A 16,696-nucleotide genomic window follows, 5' to 3' on the forward strand; every position below is an offset into this window, starting at 1 on the left:
TGAGTGGATTTGATAGGATATATGCCTTGCATTTGGATCTCATGCTTGATTGGAGCTATTGTGACTAAGAATTGTCTAGTTTTTGGTTGTAATCTAGGGTATTCCTATTATAGTTTGAGATAGCTTTTCTGTCCAAGGATGTAGTCATTTGCATTTGTTGAAGAAACCTTTTCTTTTTGGTCTATTCAAAACTAATATTTGGAACTTTTGGTACTTGAAGTGTGCAACTCCCAAAGTCCAACTTAGCGTTAAACATATCAAACCAATCACAACCAAGGGTTATATGAAATAATGGTTGAGGTAATACAAAATGTTCAAATCTAAATTTCTTTCCTGCAATTTCTAAGTTGACAATATTGATGGTGTCACTTTTGTACACGTTTGAATGGTCACCAAAGAGAATGACAATAGGGGTTGCCTTCTTAATTGGCACGTTGTTAAGTAGTTACAAACTATGATGGTTGATGGAAGAAAATGAGCTACTAGAGTCTAATAAAATTTTCATCCATTTATTATGAATTTTAGTAGTTAGAGTGCTCACAAATTTTTTCTTGAGGCAAACGAGGCCTATGTGTGTGAGTGATCTGCTTCAAGAGGATACCTGCTCATTCTTTTCCTTGCACTTCTCTTAGGGAAGCACTGTCTTTCTCAAAAATTGGCACAGTTTGAAAATTTTTAAAATATATTGTTGTCTCTTAGGTTTTCTATAGTGCCTAATAGCATGTCTATAGATGTTACAACTAAAACATCTTGGTTGCCCTTGAGCATCTCTTTTAGGTAGATGTTTTTGAGCATTCTAAACGTCAATATCCATGGGAATAATTTCCATTTCTACTTTGCTTGAAGTCTTTTTGAAGTACATGATGTCGGCTCCTTCGATCCTTTGAGTGATCTTTACGGCCTTGGTAAGATTGGGTGGACCTTGATTTTGAACTAAACACCCCCCCCCCCCCCCCCCCCCCCCTGCCGCCCTCCTCCCCCCCCTTCCCCCTCCAAATCATGATGCAAGCATGGCCATTAAAAGTATAGGTTCACATCTTTCGACATTTTGGGACCAATTTGTAATAAAAGTTGTTTTAATTTGATAATGAATTTAGAGACTGGCTCATGTTGTAACTATCGACAATCAGTCAATTGAATCAAAGCGCACTTGGCCATGTGTTTATGTGCGAAATGATTAATAATTTGCTTCATAAATATGGTCCAATCATGTTTTTTAATGGTATGGGCTTGTTGTATGTATAAGTCCTTCGAGGACAATTGGGATCTCCACGGTCTTTTGGACGTCGGCCCATTCATGTGGGGCGATAGCGTTGATGTTTGCGTGGCTTTTTTACCCTACCAAGTGCTTTGCGTCACCGCCGAGAGAGACGGGGAGAGATGAAGGCGTCTGTTTTTGAAGAGGTCTGTTGCGTGTTAGCTTGCAATCCTATCGAGGTTGCTCGAGCCAGGTTCCCGGAAGTCTCCTTGGACACTTTGCTCGCCATCCAATCGCAGGAGCAAACCCGCAAGCTGCGAATAAACCACCACAAGCTTCGCCAACCTCACCTCGTCCAACAATACATCACCAGGTACGCCTGAGTGCATCTACCATGTTTCACAATCTGAGCTTCTGGTAGGCATGAGTATTGACAAAGAACAGCAGTAGCTCACGTTGATCCAAGGGCTCGTATCATGAAGCAAAAATGAGTATCTCGTACAGAAGATATTTATATCAATTTTTAAGAGAATGGTGTAGCTAAGAGAAGTGGATCATGGCCAGTTTTTGGCCCTTGCCCCATCTCATGGCTTGATTTTGGAGTTAAGAGTCAATACTTGACCTTCCATTGTCTCTTGCTTAGGTGTATCGATAGAATTGTGTTCTTTCATAGTAAAGTGCACTTCCATGAATTTGGACGGTGGTTTTTGTTGGAAACGGCTCAAAATGCTTGAAATTTCTCATCATGTGAATGGTGTTGCATTAATCCAATTGGGCCAAATTCTTGTGCAAATTGTTGTCGTGTGTAGGTGGGTGTATCATGTGTGTTTGCTGATTTAATACCTTATCTGTTTTGACAGAGGATCCAGCTCTATTTAGAGCATGATGCTATGTCAGGACGTGTAGCAAGCATAGCATACATCAAGCTATCCACAATTGAAGCATATGGAATCTTGGCTATTTTAGCCTTTTTATCATCAAATGTAGGACTGTCCTCTGTACGAGTTTCACATATGGAGGCAATGGTACATTAATTGCTTTCCCCCTCTCCATATTGAAATGTTGCAAAATCTTGGATAGATACTCTTGCTGTGATAGATAAAGAAAACCTTTTGATTTGTCCCTAAGTATAGGCATACTAAGGATATGATTTGCTTCACCAAGATCCTCTATATCAAGATTGGTATGTAGGTTCTGCTTCAATGTGTCTAACACATAAACATCCCTACTACCAATAAGCATATCATCCATATATAAAATCAATATAATAAGTCTGCCATCTGTCACCTTCTTGGTATACAAGTAGTGATTCACTTGACTTCTCTTAAATCCTTGAGATTGCATGAATATATCAAACTTATGGTATCATTTACATAGTGCTTGTGTGATATTAATGTGACATTAAAAGTGATATTTAATGTCACATTAAGGTCATAAATATGGAATGTGACATTAAAAGTGACATTTAATGTCACATTAAGGTAAATCTAGGGGAACATGCACGAAAATGACCGTTCGGGCTCTTGGGCGCCCGAACGGGGTTAAGGGGAGCCTATAGAGTAAGAGAGTCCAGGAATAGTAGGACTCCAGGAAGTTGATGGCTGGCAAAGAAATCCTAGTAGGAGGGCCAGCATAGATCTAGGCGTGGTTGGGAGGAGAAGAGATACTCGTGCTCAGAAGTTTTTTGAGGGCTCTCTCTCTGTCTTTACGAATCCATCAAACATTGGTACCAGAGCCTATGGCTCAACGATCAGATCCGTCGACTATCAGAAATCGTCAGTTGCTCGTCAGATAATCAGTCGCCTGCCAGGTCGCCAACGTCTCGCAAAGTCGTGTGAGTACCAGGCGCCGTGAAAACGTGACGGCGCGACGGGCCGTGAAGAAAAACAAAGGTAAGAAACGCCACGTCACATCGCGTGAGTACCAGGCGCCGTGAAGAAAAACGAAAGGGAGAAGCGCCACGTCACATTAATGTGACCCGTTACGTTACGGGCAGAGAAAAGAAAAGCGTGGGGTCGCGAGGACCAGACCAGGCGTGGGACCAGACCAGGCGTGGAGTCGCCAGCATCAGACGTGGGGTCACGAGAAAACGTGACTCTGTCACGACTGCTGTTGACGGGTAATTGTGACTGCTCCTGAGATGGACATGACTGCGACTGCTGTGAGAGGGGCATAAGAATATCATATACGACTGAAGTCAGGAAATTGGATTTCCGGCATGATTATTTCACTGTTCTAATCCGGGAAGATACAATCTGTTTCTTACTCTTTGAGTTTCTTTTCGAATCAATAGCCACTATCTGCCATTAAAAATCAGGGAAGTACTTTACTTGTATGCAAATTTCTTATTTTTGCTTTTCAATTCCAGTGTATTAATGGTAGAAAAAGGGAAAGAAAGGGTAATGGAAAGGTCTAGTTCTGGGGATCAACCTATGGTAGATCCCCATGAACCAGACATACAAGAAGAACAATGGGAATAATTTTTTGCCACGCGAGAGCAATTCGATGATCTTACTGCTCGTGTGCAAACTCAGGGGGTTCAAATGGAATTTTTAACCCAAACACTTACTGAAATAAAATCTCAATTAACTTTATTGTTGGAAAGAGATAAAAATAAGATAGAAACCTCGGATGTCCCATCTTCATCGAAAGATTTAGATGTGACTATGCGAGATCCTAAGGAACCCCAGACTTACCATAAATTGAGGGATAATCCAGTTTTAAAGGATATGAAACCACCTCAATTTTACGGGGAGGAAAAAGATAGGAATAAAGACACAATCTTTAATTTCCTCCAAAAATGGGAAGATTTACATAAATTGAAAAATACCCCACCACATCTCCAAGCACTGGAGGCTAGTTTAACTTTGGGGCCCAAAGCATATAAGTGGTGGCGAACTTTAAAGGAGGCGAATAAAATACCTGAAACTTGGGCTCAATTTGAATCCGTCTTTTTAAAATAATTTCTTCCTGAAAATGAAATGGAAAGAAATTGGGAAGATTGGGATTATGTCAGACAAAAGGGACGACCCCTACTGACATATCTGGAGGAATATCGTGAGATAATCCTCAAACTGGAAGGAATTGATGAATTCCAAAAAACAAGAGGATTCATTAGGGGACTGGATAAAGCCTGTAAAAAGGAAGTAAAACGGAGTTTACCTAAGACGCTGGAAGAGGCAATTAAATTTGCATTAATTTATGAAGATAGTACGCGTCCAGGTACACTCACTAGTCTCACCGATACGGAGCCCAAGTCTAAGGAATTGGAAACCTCAAAATTTGTGGGCAAATTTAAAAGAAAAATGCCATTTTTCAAGGGTAAAAAACAACCTTTTGAAAAGAAACCATATATGAGGCCAAAGTTAAGTCCTGATGACTTTGATAAGGCCAAAAAAGAAAAGTTGTGTTTCAATTGCCTATCCCCTAACCATGCTGCTTGGAATTGCCCTCAAAAGAAAAAGGGGGAAGACAGGAAAAGATAAGGACAAGGGCAAGGAAAAAGAAAAACAAATCCATGTAGTGCAGACCTTAGAATTAAAGGGCCATGAAAAGTATAAATCTTTAGAGGTCTTGCACATGGATGTACAACATAAGTGTTGTATGTCAACTTCTATGTGGCAGCCTACTTTTGGGCCACATGATTTACTTAGAGTACATGGATTGATAGCTGGAAAACGGGTTAGAGTCATGATTGATGACTCTGCCACACATAATTTTATAAATTATGCACTTGTCAAAAAATTGAAACTTCCCCAACAAAACAGTGAGCATCAATATGTTGTTCGTATGATGCAAGGCCAAGACAATAAAATATGGGATACAATGGTATCCAATTTGGAAATCGAGATTCAAGGATATAAAGATAAGCTTGATTTCCAAATAATGAACATGGAAAGAGTTGATATTGCTCTAGGGAGGGAGTGGCTATGGGGATTGGAACCATCCTTAAAACGTAGCTATCACCATAATACACTGGAATTTGAAAGGGATGGTAAGACTTTTGTCATTCAAGGTGAACATGAAGTATCTGATAATCCTTTGCTGTGTTCTACTGAAGTTCAGAAGCTGATAAAGAAGGAAATTTGTGAGGTATATATGCTATGGTCTCTTCCTGTACAGAATACTTTTACTTTCTGTAATATTAAGCAACAATTTTCTTATGTTTGTGAGTTGAATGTTAATAATGAATTGAACAGTTTGTTAGATGATTTTAAAGATGTGTTTCCTTCTGATTTACCAAGTGGCCTTCCACCAGATAGGGGTGATATAAATCACCCAATTGATATAAATAAGGATACACACCCAAATTCAAAACCACTGTATAGGTTAAGTGAAACACAGCATCAAGAAGTTGAAAAACAAATTAAGGATTACATGGATAAAGGGTTTATTCAACCCAGTAATTCACCTTGGGCTTCACCAATTTTATTGGTAAAGAAAAATGATGGTTCTATGCGACTTTGTGTTGACTATAGAGCACTTAATAAAATAACGGTGAAGAATAAATTTCCTATGCCCAGAATGGAAGATCTTTTTGATCAATTGCAAGGGGCAAAATTCTTCACAAAGATAGATTTAAGATCAGGCTATCACCAAATAAGAATTAAGGCACAAGATGTTTCTAAGACGGCATTTCGTACTAGATACGGGCATTATGATTTTTTGGTGATGCCTTTTGGCCTCACCAATGCACCAGCTACCTTTATGAAGCTGATGAATAGTGTTTTACGGCCCTATCTAGGACATTTTGTAGTAGTCTTCTTGGATGATATCTTGATCTTTAGTAAATTAAGAGAAGAACATTTGGAACACTTACAATTAGTATTCCAACTGTCAAGAACACATTCCCTTTATGCGAAGAAAACTAAATGTGAATTCTTTGCACAAGAGGTCAAATATCTAGGGCATATTATCTCGAAAGAGGGAATCAACATGGATCCAGAAAAAGTAAGGGCAATTATTGAATGGCCACCTCCAAGGAACCTGGAAGAGTTGCAGATCTTCCTAGGTTTATCTGGATTTTATCGTAGATTCATTCGAGATTATGCCAAAATAGCTGTTCCAATGACAGACCAACTTAAAGGGAAAGGGAAAAGTTTTAATTGGGGAACAGACCAAAATGAAAGTTTTCAAAAACTTAAGGTAGCTATTGCTACAGCTCCAGTATTATTAATAGTGGATCCCAACAAACCATTTGTGGTTGAAGCTGATGCTAGTGATAAGGCAATAGGCGCGGTCTTATTACAAGAAGGTCGACGAGTTGCTTTTGAAAGCAAGAAATTAGATCGTGCAAAACAGAACTACTCTGTTTATGAGAGGGAGCTGTATGCAATAGTACATGCAATGAAGAAATGGAGGCACTATTTGTATGGTGCCAAACTTTTGATTTTATCGGATCATGAAAGCATTAAGTGGCTTAATGATCAACAAGATTTACACGGGCGTAAAGCCAGATGGGCCGAACTCCTCCAAGAGTTCGACTATGAGATCAGATATAGAAAAGGAAAGTATAATATAGTAGCTGATGCACTCAGCAGAATGCCCATCATTAATGAATTGAGTTTTACTCAGTTCACTTCCAACTTGCTTGAATCTTTAAAAGGGAAATGCCAGGTTGATCCGGCATATTCCAACATATGGGAAGCAATAAAAAATGGGGATCCAACTGAAAGTGCTTCTACTGAGGAAGGAATATCTGAGGATGTTCAACACGGAAATGGAGCATTAGGGGCTGCTCAAACTGGATTCAAGTGGAAGAATTTTACCATTGATAATGGTTATTTACTCTACAAGGGTAGGGTATGTGTCCCGAAAGATATAGAAATAAGGCGCCAGATACTCTTTGAGTGTCATGATACCCCTAGTGCAGGACATCCAGGAGTTAATAAGACTTATAGTCTTATTAAAAGGCAGTTCTATTGGCCTGGAATGAATAAGGACATCCTTGACTATGTGGTCAAATGTAATAAATGCTAGGTTAATAAAGCTGAAAAATTAAAAAAGGGAGGACTTCTCCATCCATTAGAAATTCCTTCGGGAAAATGGGAGAGTATCTCCATGGACTTTATTGTTGCTTTACCTAGAACACAGAGGGGGCACGACTCTGTGTGGGTGATTGTGGATAGGTTAACCAAAATGGCTAGGTTCATTCCAACTTCAACTGATGTTAAAACACCAGAATTGGCTAGATTGTTCGTAGAGAACATATACCGATTATATGGCCTTCCGGCAAATATAGTTTCTGATCGGGATAGAAAATTTGATAGCCATTTTTGGCGTGCGGTATTTAGGAAATTGGATACTAAACTTAGCATGAGTACGGCGGATCACCCGCAAACAGATGGGCAAACAGAAAGGGTTAACCAAATTCTTGAAGATATGCTTAGGGCATATGTAAGTAAAAGGCAAACTAATTGGGAAGAGTATTTACCGATAGCAGAGTTTGCATATAACAGTGCCAAGCACTCTTCCACTGGATATAGTCCATTTATGTTAATGTTTGGGTTTCAGCCCAGAGCTCCTTTTGCAGTAGGACTGCATAAGGAAAAGGTTCAGGCAGCTAAAGATTTTTTGGAGGATATGAATAGTATGTTAAAATTTGCTCAAGAAAATATTAAAAAAGCTCAAAATAGAGCTAGAGCATATGCAGATCCTCACCGAAGAGACATCTCCTTTGAAGAAGGAGAATTGGTCTATCTTAAGATGCCTGAACAAACTAAAACTATGAAAAAGGGACACTGTCCAAAGCTTTCACCAAGGTATTGTGGTCCTTTCATAATACTTAAAAGGGTGGGAGAATTGGCTTACAAGCTCCAACTACCTGCTGGTAGTAAAATACATCCAGTTTTTCATGTAAGTAAATTAAGGAAGAAGCTGGGTGATTTGGATAATCTAATCTTAAATGATGATATTGAGGAGTTATTCTATGACCAATCTAATCCACATGAACCAGAAAAAATATTAAATGTTCGTAATAGGCGAACGAGGAATACTATTTATCAAGAATGTTTGGTTAAGTGGAAAGATTGTTCAGAAGAAAGCTCAACATGGGAGCGAGTAAGTACTTTAAAGAAAAGGTTTCCCGATTTACAGTTAGACCTTCCAAGTATCGTTTTCGAGGACGAAACCGATTCTTAAGGGGAAGGAAATGTGACATTAATGTGACATTAAAAGTGATATTTAATGTCACATTAAGGTCATAAATATGGAATGTGACATTAAAAGTGACATTTAATGTCACATTAAGGTAAATCTAGGGGAACATGCACGAGAATGACCATCCGGGCTCTTGGGCGCCCGAACGGGGTTAAGGGGAGCCTAGAGAGTAAGAGAGTCCAGGAATAGTAGGACTCCAGGAAGTTGACGGCTGGCAAAGAAATCCGAGTAGGAGGGCCAGCATAGATCTAGGCGTGGTTGGGAGGAGAAGAGATACTCGTGCTCAGAAGTTTTTTGAGGGCTCTCTCTCTGTTTGTACGAATCCATCAAACAGCTTGTTTCAGCCCATACAAGCTTTTGTTGAGTTTACATATCATCTTTTCTTGCTTCTTAGCTACAAAATCTTCTAGTTGTTACATATATATGTCCTCATGCAGATCACCATGTAAGAAAGCAGTCTTTACATTCATCTATATGAGTTCCATATCCTCATATGCAACCAAATCCAATATGGTTCGTAAAATAGTCATTTTGACTACATGAGAAAATGTTTTATCAAAGCCAATCCCATGTTTTTGTTTATACCCTTTGGCAACAAGTCATGGTTTGTACTTTGGTGAGGAACCAAAGGTGACCTTCATCTTGTTAAAATATCTAGTTGTTTGGTATTATAGGTCGATCTATGGACCCAATGATCAGTGTTTGCTGGCTATTCAGCCTGCAAATTTGCATTAACAGCTTGCTGTTTAAAAGGTTCAACATGTTATCTTGCCTGTTCCGACTGTTCTAGTGGCACATTTTCTTACTGAAACTGTGGTATATCATTGGTAACTTCTTGCTAATCAATTTCAGCATCATTCCCTACATTTGTAGGGTCATTTACAGCAGGTATTTACTACTATAGAGTGGACACTCTTTGTTGTCCTATATGTTTTACTTCCTCTATCTTTTTGGGCTGTTTATGTATGCGATTTTCTCGGAAGATTACATCATTGTTGTGTACAATTTTCATTTTTTCGGGATCCCATAACTTATACCCCTTTTCTCCCTCGTCACCATATTCTAGAAAAATGCATTTACAGGATCTTGGCTCCAATTTGCTACATTGTTCTTTGCGTATGTACACAAATGTCTCGCAACTAAATACTCTTTAGTGTGTATACAAATGTGGCTTGCTCGACTACACTTCTTGAGGGACTCTTCTCCCCAAAGACTTGTTTGGTGATTGATTTATCAAGTGTATGGCTGTTGTAACAGCCTCTACCCAAAATTCATGATGTAATATAGCATGAGACAGCATGGTACGGACCTTCTCTTGAATAGTCCTGTTCATATGCTTTGCAACACCATTTTGGGGCAGATTATAAGTAGTGAGCTCCCTTTTTATCCCTTTGTTGTCACAAAAGGCTTGAAAGGATTTGGACACATATTCCCCACCATTGCTAGAGTGAAGACACTTTAATATCTTGTTGGTCATATTTTCAGTAAGTGCAAGGAATTTTTTTAACTTATCCAAAGTCTCGCTTTACGATGGATCGGATAAACCTATACTTTGCATGTGGCATCATCAATGAAAGTAATAAAATGTTTCTTTTTCCCTAGAGACAACCATGGCATCTCACATACATTTAATGTACCAACACTAAGGGTGAAGATTTTAGTGAAAGAGACTTTTTATGTGATATTTGAGTATGCTTGCCAAAAATACAATGATCACAATGGTCGAAATCAGCATACCTTAAACACAGTAAATAATCCAAACGAGAAAGCACTTTCATTCTAGTTTGACTCATGTGCCCTAACCAACTACGCCACAAATACATACTTGGCTGCTTGATTATGGTGACAACATGATCATGCATACTAGATACATGTAATGGATACAGAGTATCACTTTTAGAGCCTTTAGTAACAATTCTAGAGCCCTTACATATCTTCCATTTGCCATCCCCAGTGGTATGATAGCCTTCTAATCATGTAGTTGTGCTGTGCTTATCAAACTCTTCTTGAGCTAGGATACATGCCTTATACTATGGAGAGTGAACACTGAACCATGTTGAAATGCCAACTGCACGCTGCCAATCCTTGCAATGTCACATGCATAGTTGTCCCCCAAGTGGACAACACTATGTCTACCACCACTGAAGTTAGAGAGCCACTCACGATGTGGTGTTACATGGAATGAGGCACCTAAATCAAGAATCCAGGTGTGCATGTCATCATCAGAATCTGCAATCAAAGATTGTGCACTAAAAGAAGAAGCAAAGAGTACATCATTGCTATTGTCACTCTCACAATTGACTACATTGACTTTCTCTATCTTCATGCTGCTCTTCTTTGCATGTTGGCTGTTCTCTTTCTCATCTTTGTTATCATTAGTGTTTTTGCCTTTGCCCTTTCCTTAACAGTGCATTGGAAGACTTGTTTGTTGAAATATTTTGCCTATTGAGCTCCTCGTGAGTAAAGAGCTCTCAATATGTGAAGATAACACATAGCATTAGAATTACTCATTGCTGTCCTAAAAGTGTTCCAACTTTTAGGCAAAGCGCATAGCAAAAAGGTTGCCTTCAACTTCTCATCAATGTGAAATTCCAAAGCAATCAGTTGGTTGAAAATAGAGTTAAACTCATTCAAATGTACAGACATGGCTGTACCTTCCTTCATAGCAAGGTCCATCAAAATTTTCGACCAAGAAACCTTGTTGACTACTCTTTTCTGAGCATATAACTCCTCAAGCCATTGCTACATATCATAAGCAGGTTTTAGTTTCTCTATGTTGAAAGCTCTATGGTGAAGCATGCAAGCTCATCTAACTCATTCCACTCGTCTAGATCCATGGTTGGTGGTTTTACTCCTTTTGTCTTTACAGGCTTCACTTATTTCTTCTGCACCAAGACATTATAGCATTGCTTTTGCCATATAGCAAAGTTGTGTGCACCCTCAAGCTTCTTGATGTGAAAAAGATTATTGCTATCATTGTTGCCAGCCATGATTTACAACTCGAATGTGACTCAAAAGTCAACAAATGTGAGCCAAAATGTCACACAAATGACTAAGGTACGAAGCAAGTACCAATCAACAATGAAAATTCAAGTAATTGTAGAAATTTCAGATTTGCAAATCAATATTCAGAGGTATGAAACGTGTACTACAGCACACCGTAAGCAATTATAGTTGTATCAGGGGCTAATACATCAATTGCATGAGAAAGCCCTAAATTTTAGTTGCAAATTTTGCGCCAAATACATCCACAGGCACAAATTGACTCTCATGGTCAAAAGCCCCAAAATTTCTCCGCTCAAATTACTCAAATGACATTAAACATAACTCTCGAGTAGATTATACAAGCCGAATTTGCCAAATTTTCACAAATTTTGCAAAAGCCCAAAATTTTTCTAGGATGCTACGTGCTCAATTTGCATAGAAATTGCATTGCAAGTACATACCAAGACTAAATTTGACCCAAACTTTGCAAATTTTGCAAAAGCCCCAAATTGTACGGGGTCCAATGTGTCAAAATTCCAAGAATTGTACATGTTCTACTACAATTTCTGCATGTATGTGAAAAGCTCCAATTTTTGAGACTCGAGAGTGTGCAAGAATCCACAAATTTTACTCAATTGAGTAGAATCTTTACGTATACATGAAAATCCCCAAATTTTGGAGTAAGTGTGTTATGCGACTCAAAAGATGAAGAGAACCCAAGAGAATACAGTCTGACACTCAAAGGGCACGAGATCCTTTTTTCCTCCCAGCCTTGCCTAGTTATTGCTAGCAACTCTCATCGTAATCCGATTGCCAGCCGTCATTTGTTGGTGAGTCCTACTATTCCTGGATTCTCTTTAATTCTAGGCTCCCCTAAACCCCGTTCGGGCGCCCAAGGCCCCGGACGGTCATCCCTCGTGCGTGTTTCCCGTAATTTACCTTATTAATATAACATTTCCTTCCCCTTAAGAATTGGTTTCGTCCTCGAAAACGATACTTGGAAGGTCTAACTGTAAATTGGGAAAGCTTTTCCTCAGGGTACTTACTTGCTCCCATGTTGAGCTTTCTTCTGAACAATCTTTCCACTTAACCAAACATTCTTGATAAATAGTTTTCCTTGTTCGTCTGTTACGAACATTTAATATTCTTTCTGGTTCATGTGGATTAGATTGGTCATCTAATAGCTCCTCAATGTTATCATTTAAGATTGGATTATCCAAATCACCCAGCTTCTTCCTTAACTTACTTACATGAAAAACTGGATGTATTTTACTACCAGTAGGTAGTTGGAGCTTGTAAGCCAGTTCTCCCACCTTTTTAAGTATTGTGAAAGGACCACAATACCTGGGTGAAAGTTTTGGACATCGTCCCGTTTTCATGGTTTTGGTTTGTTCAGGCACCTTAAGATAGACCAATTTGTTAGAGATCAGTCGCCTAGTCGGATTGTAGCCAGGCTGTACAGTCGGACTGCCATGTGGCAGTCCGACCTGGTACAATATAGTCGGCTGCATTTAATGTAGCCGACAGGCAGTTATTTGGCGCCGAGTTCTTGGCTATTTATAGCCGTGATTTCCAGTAGTCTCCCACATTCTTCTGCTCGCAGATTACAGGCTGGAGGCTCGCACAGATTCCGTCTCTGTTCGTAGATTTCAGACAGGAGATCGTGCAGACTGCAGCGGACTTCGAGGTGAACGGCAGGTTGCATCGTCAAGGTGGAGACACGCAGTCCAGCGCACTGCGCCCGTGTATATATTTGCATATCTTTGTATACAGCACACTTTATACAGTAGATCTTCATCTTCCACTGTCTCTTTCTCTCTCTTCTCTCTCTCTCTGTGTTCTCTCTCTCTCAGTCCTACGCTTCCGCACCGTTGCACTCTGACATGGTATCAAAGCAGTGTTGAAGGGTTGACTGAGTGCAGAACCAACCTGAAGAGGAGTTTCCATCGCGACACAAGGCTGCATTTTCAGCGTTTGAGGGCAGGCAGGAGGGCTGCGCCTCGGAACAAGGCTGAAGCGAGCGTGGGCGCACGGGAAAGGAGTCTAGGTGGTGGATTTGCTGCTGTTTACTGCTGTTTGACGAGGAGGAAGTTTGAGTTTTCAGCTTTCAAGTGCAGGTTTTGCTTTTTCATCGCCTCCGGCGGGTGAAGAAGTTTTGGGACGCGGAAGAGCCCTAGCAGGCTGAGCTTTCACAATCAGAGGGGGCTGCTTTTGTGTTTGTGAAGGCATTACAGGTGAAGATGTCTACAGAGATTGACTTGGAGTTCCAGACGATTATGGACCGGAAGGTGCCTGTCTTACCGGCTCTTCCTGTAGATTAGAAGCTCGATGGCGACAACTATCGCATCTGGCGCGTGATGATGTTAGCCATCCTTGAGTCCTATGATTTGGCGGAGCTTGTACAGGAGGAGATCGACCGGCCCTCGGTGAAAGATGAGTCCAAACTCTCTTCCGATGCTCGTGCGGAGTTGGCCAAGGCACAGTCTCACTGGGACAAACTGAATGCCAGGATTTGTTCCTTTCTTTTTCTGTCTTGTACTACAGCCGTGATAGCCCACATCGAGCACTTGACGGTGGCTCGGGAGATATGACTGGAGCTTGATCAGATGTATAACCGGATGACCCTTATGAAGCGGGTTTCTTTGGAGGTGCAGATGCGGACCTTGTCCGTGAACAAGTCTTCTTCGTTGCGGGAGCACATCAACAAGCTTAGACAGCTTCAGATGCAGGTTCAGAATGCGGGAAAGCCGATTTCCTCCGAAGACATAGCGATCGCACTCTTGTCCCAGTTGCCGCCACGATTCGGTGCTTTCTACTCTGCCCTCATTGCTTCGGGGCAAGAGTCAATTCTTCGGTGGGAAGAGTTGGTTCCTATGGTCTTGGACCAAGAGGAACAACTGAAGGGACAGAATGCTTCCAAGTCGGAGGCACTGACAGGTCAAGCCTCTCAGAAGAAAGGGAAGGACCCAAAGAAGAAGAAGAGGGATAACAAGTCAAAGAAGGACAAGGACAAGGACAAAGAATCCACATGCCATATTTGTGGAAAGACCAGCCATTGGAAGAAGGATTGCCCTGACAAAGACAAGGACACCAACAAGGACACGAAGGATTCTGGAGCGGTGGCTGCACCCTCATCAGCTGCGTTTCTTCATCTAGCTGTCATTGAGGACTCTACACCGAATGCTTCTGATGCTGCGATGACAGCTCCTCAAGCTCGAGAGTGGATCGTAGACAGTGGTGCCTCTCGGCACATGACTCCATCAGATGGTGTTGCCCAGTTGCGACCCTCGCGTGGGCAGATTCTCATTGGAGATAGCTCTTCGGTGTTTATTGCAGGACGGGGTGAGATGCAGCTTATTCCAGATGGACATGGTGGTACCCATACCTCAGAGGTCTTGCATGTACCAGGTTTAGGGTATCATCTACTGTCAGTTCATAAGATTTGTTCCCTTGGACTTTTGGTGGAGTTTGATAGTGATTCGGTGCGAGTCCTTGATCGTGGGTCAAGGAAGGTTCTCTCATCCGGATATGAGGAGAACGGCATCTACAAATTGAAGTCTTCCATCGCCCTCTCTACTCTTCTTCTTACCTCTCAGACACAGTTAGAGCTATGGCATGCTTGGTTTGGTCACCTCAACTATGATTATCTTCGGAGGGTGTCACGTGGACAACTTGTTCGAGGGTTGCCGGACATAGTGGTGAGCCAACAGCCATGCGTCTCCTGCATTCGTGGGAAACAGCATAGGAATGCGATTCCCAACAAAGCTTCGCGGCGGTCTACTTCACCGATGGAGCTTGTATCTACAGATTTTTGTGGCCCTATGAGGAACGAGTCCTTACGAGGGAGCTCGTACTTCATGTTGATTGTAGATGACTACAGCAGGATGACATGGGCCTATTTCTTGGCATTGAAGTCAGAAGCTTTCTCCCACTTCAAGGATTGGCTTCTCTTTGAGGAGGACCGATCAGTCCGGAGATTGAAGACCTTGCGATCTGATAAGGGTGGTGAATTTCTAATGAGTTTGCTCGTTTTTGTGCAGATAAAGGTATTCACGAGGAGTTTGCTAACACCAACACTCCTCAAGAAAATGGCATTCTTGAACGGAAGAACCGAAGTGTTATCGAGATGGCGCGCACCATGATGGAGCACCGACAGACACCTCAGTTTCTGTGGGCCGAGGCTGTGGCTACTGCAGTCCACATCCTTAACCGATCCCCCACTTCGGCCGTTGATGGGATGACACCTTTTGAGGCCTACTTTGGGACTAAGCCCGATGTTTCTGATTTTAGGGTCTTTGGGTGTGATGCCTATGTTCATATTCCCAAGACTCATCATGATAAATTTGAAGCAGCTTTCCGAAGACAGGTGTTTGTTGGCTACAGCTCTTAGTCCCAAGGCTATCGTTTGTATGATCCCGTCAAGCGGGATGTGTACACCAGTCGAGATGTGCGGTTCGTGGAGGTTCCGGCCATAGCAGCGGGTGAGGAGCATCCTGTTCTTGGAGATCCAGGGGAGAGTTGGGCTCCCGCGACAGTTTCTTTGGAGCCCGCGCCTTTTGATTCTGATTCTGTTTCTGACACAAAGTCTACTGTTCCATCGGTCACCCCTGAGGAGTTACCACCGGTGGATATCCCAAAGTCTTCAGCTGATGGAGAGAGAGGAGGAAAGGTCCGGCCTCCTCCTCGTTGGGCCCGTGACACACTCCGTGATTCATGGATCGAGGGGGTCCCTGAGGAGTGGGGACTGCAGGATGGTCCGCGGCGGTCACGAAGGCACTAGGCACATTCTACGGAGCTTGTTTGCTCTAACTATTGTTTGATGACCCGTGTTATGCGGGATCGAGAGCCCACCTCCGTGAAGGAGGCTTTATAGTCCGCACCATGGAAGAAAGCTATGGAAGTCGAGTTGGAGGCTATTGAGAGGAATGGCACTTGGTCACTTGTGCCACACCCCCTGAATAAGAAGGTGATTGGCGTCAAATGGGTCTTCAAGACCAAGTACCTTAGTGATGGTTCTTTGGACAAGCACAACGCTCGCCTTGTTGCTAAAGGTTTTGCGCAGCGCCCAGGGATTGATTGTCATGACACTTTTGCCCCCATTGCTCGTATGGTGACTATTCGAGTTGTTCTTGCCTTGGCTGGCCATAGGAGATGGCCTGTCTACCAGTTGGATGTGAAGTCGGCCTTTCTCAATGGTGATTTGAAGGAGGAGATCTATGTCGAGCAGCCTCCTGGCTTTGGATCTTCAGATGGGAAAGTCTACAGGTTGAAGAAGGCCTTGTATGGCCTCAAGCAGGCTCCACGTGCATGGAACGAGAAGATTGATTCGTTCCTTCAGTCACAGTTGAGATATCG

At 41.8% G+C, this 16,696-nt stretch overlaps 1 protein-coding gene across 1 annotated transcript in view; it reads left to right on the forward strand.

Annotated features, from left to right (window-relative positions):
• Nucleotides 1-1,253: 1,253 nt before the first annotated feature.
• Nucleotides 1,254-16,696, forward strand: part of LOC148030359 (uncharacterized) — a 37,342-nt gene continuing 21,899 nt past the window's right edge. Inside the window, exon 1 of the mRNA XM_087686678.1 lies at nucleotides 1,254-1,571. Coding sequence (XP_087542804.1) covers nucleotides 1,381-1,571 — 191 coding nt within the window. The 5' untranslated portion in view covers nucleotides 1,254-1,380. The remainder of the gene's footprint in view (nucleotides 1,572-16,696) is intronic.

This window comes from Lygodium microphyllum, chromosome 10 (assembly GCF_053477565.2).
Source record: "Lygodium microphyllum isolate KBCC chromosome 10, Lygodium_microphyllum_v1.1.10, whole genome shotgun sequence".
In the NCBI taxonomy this organism is placed as follows: domain Eukaryota; kingdom Viridiplantae; phylum Streptophyta; class Polypodiopsida; order Schizaeales; family Lygodiaceae; genus Lygodium; species Lygodium microphyllum.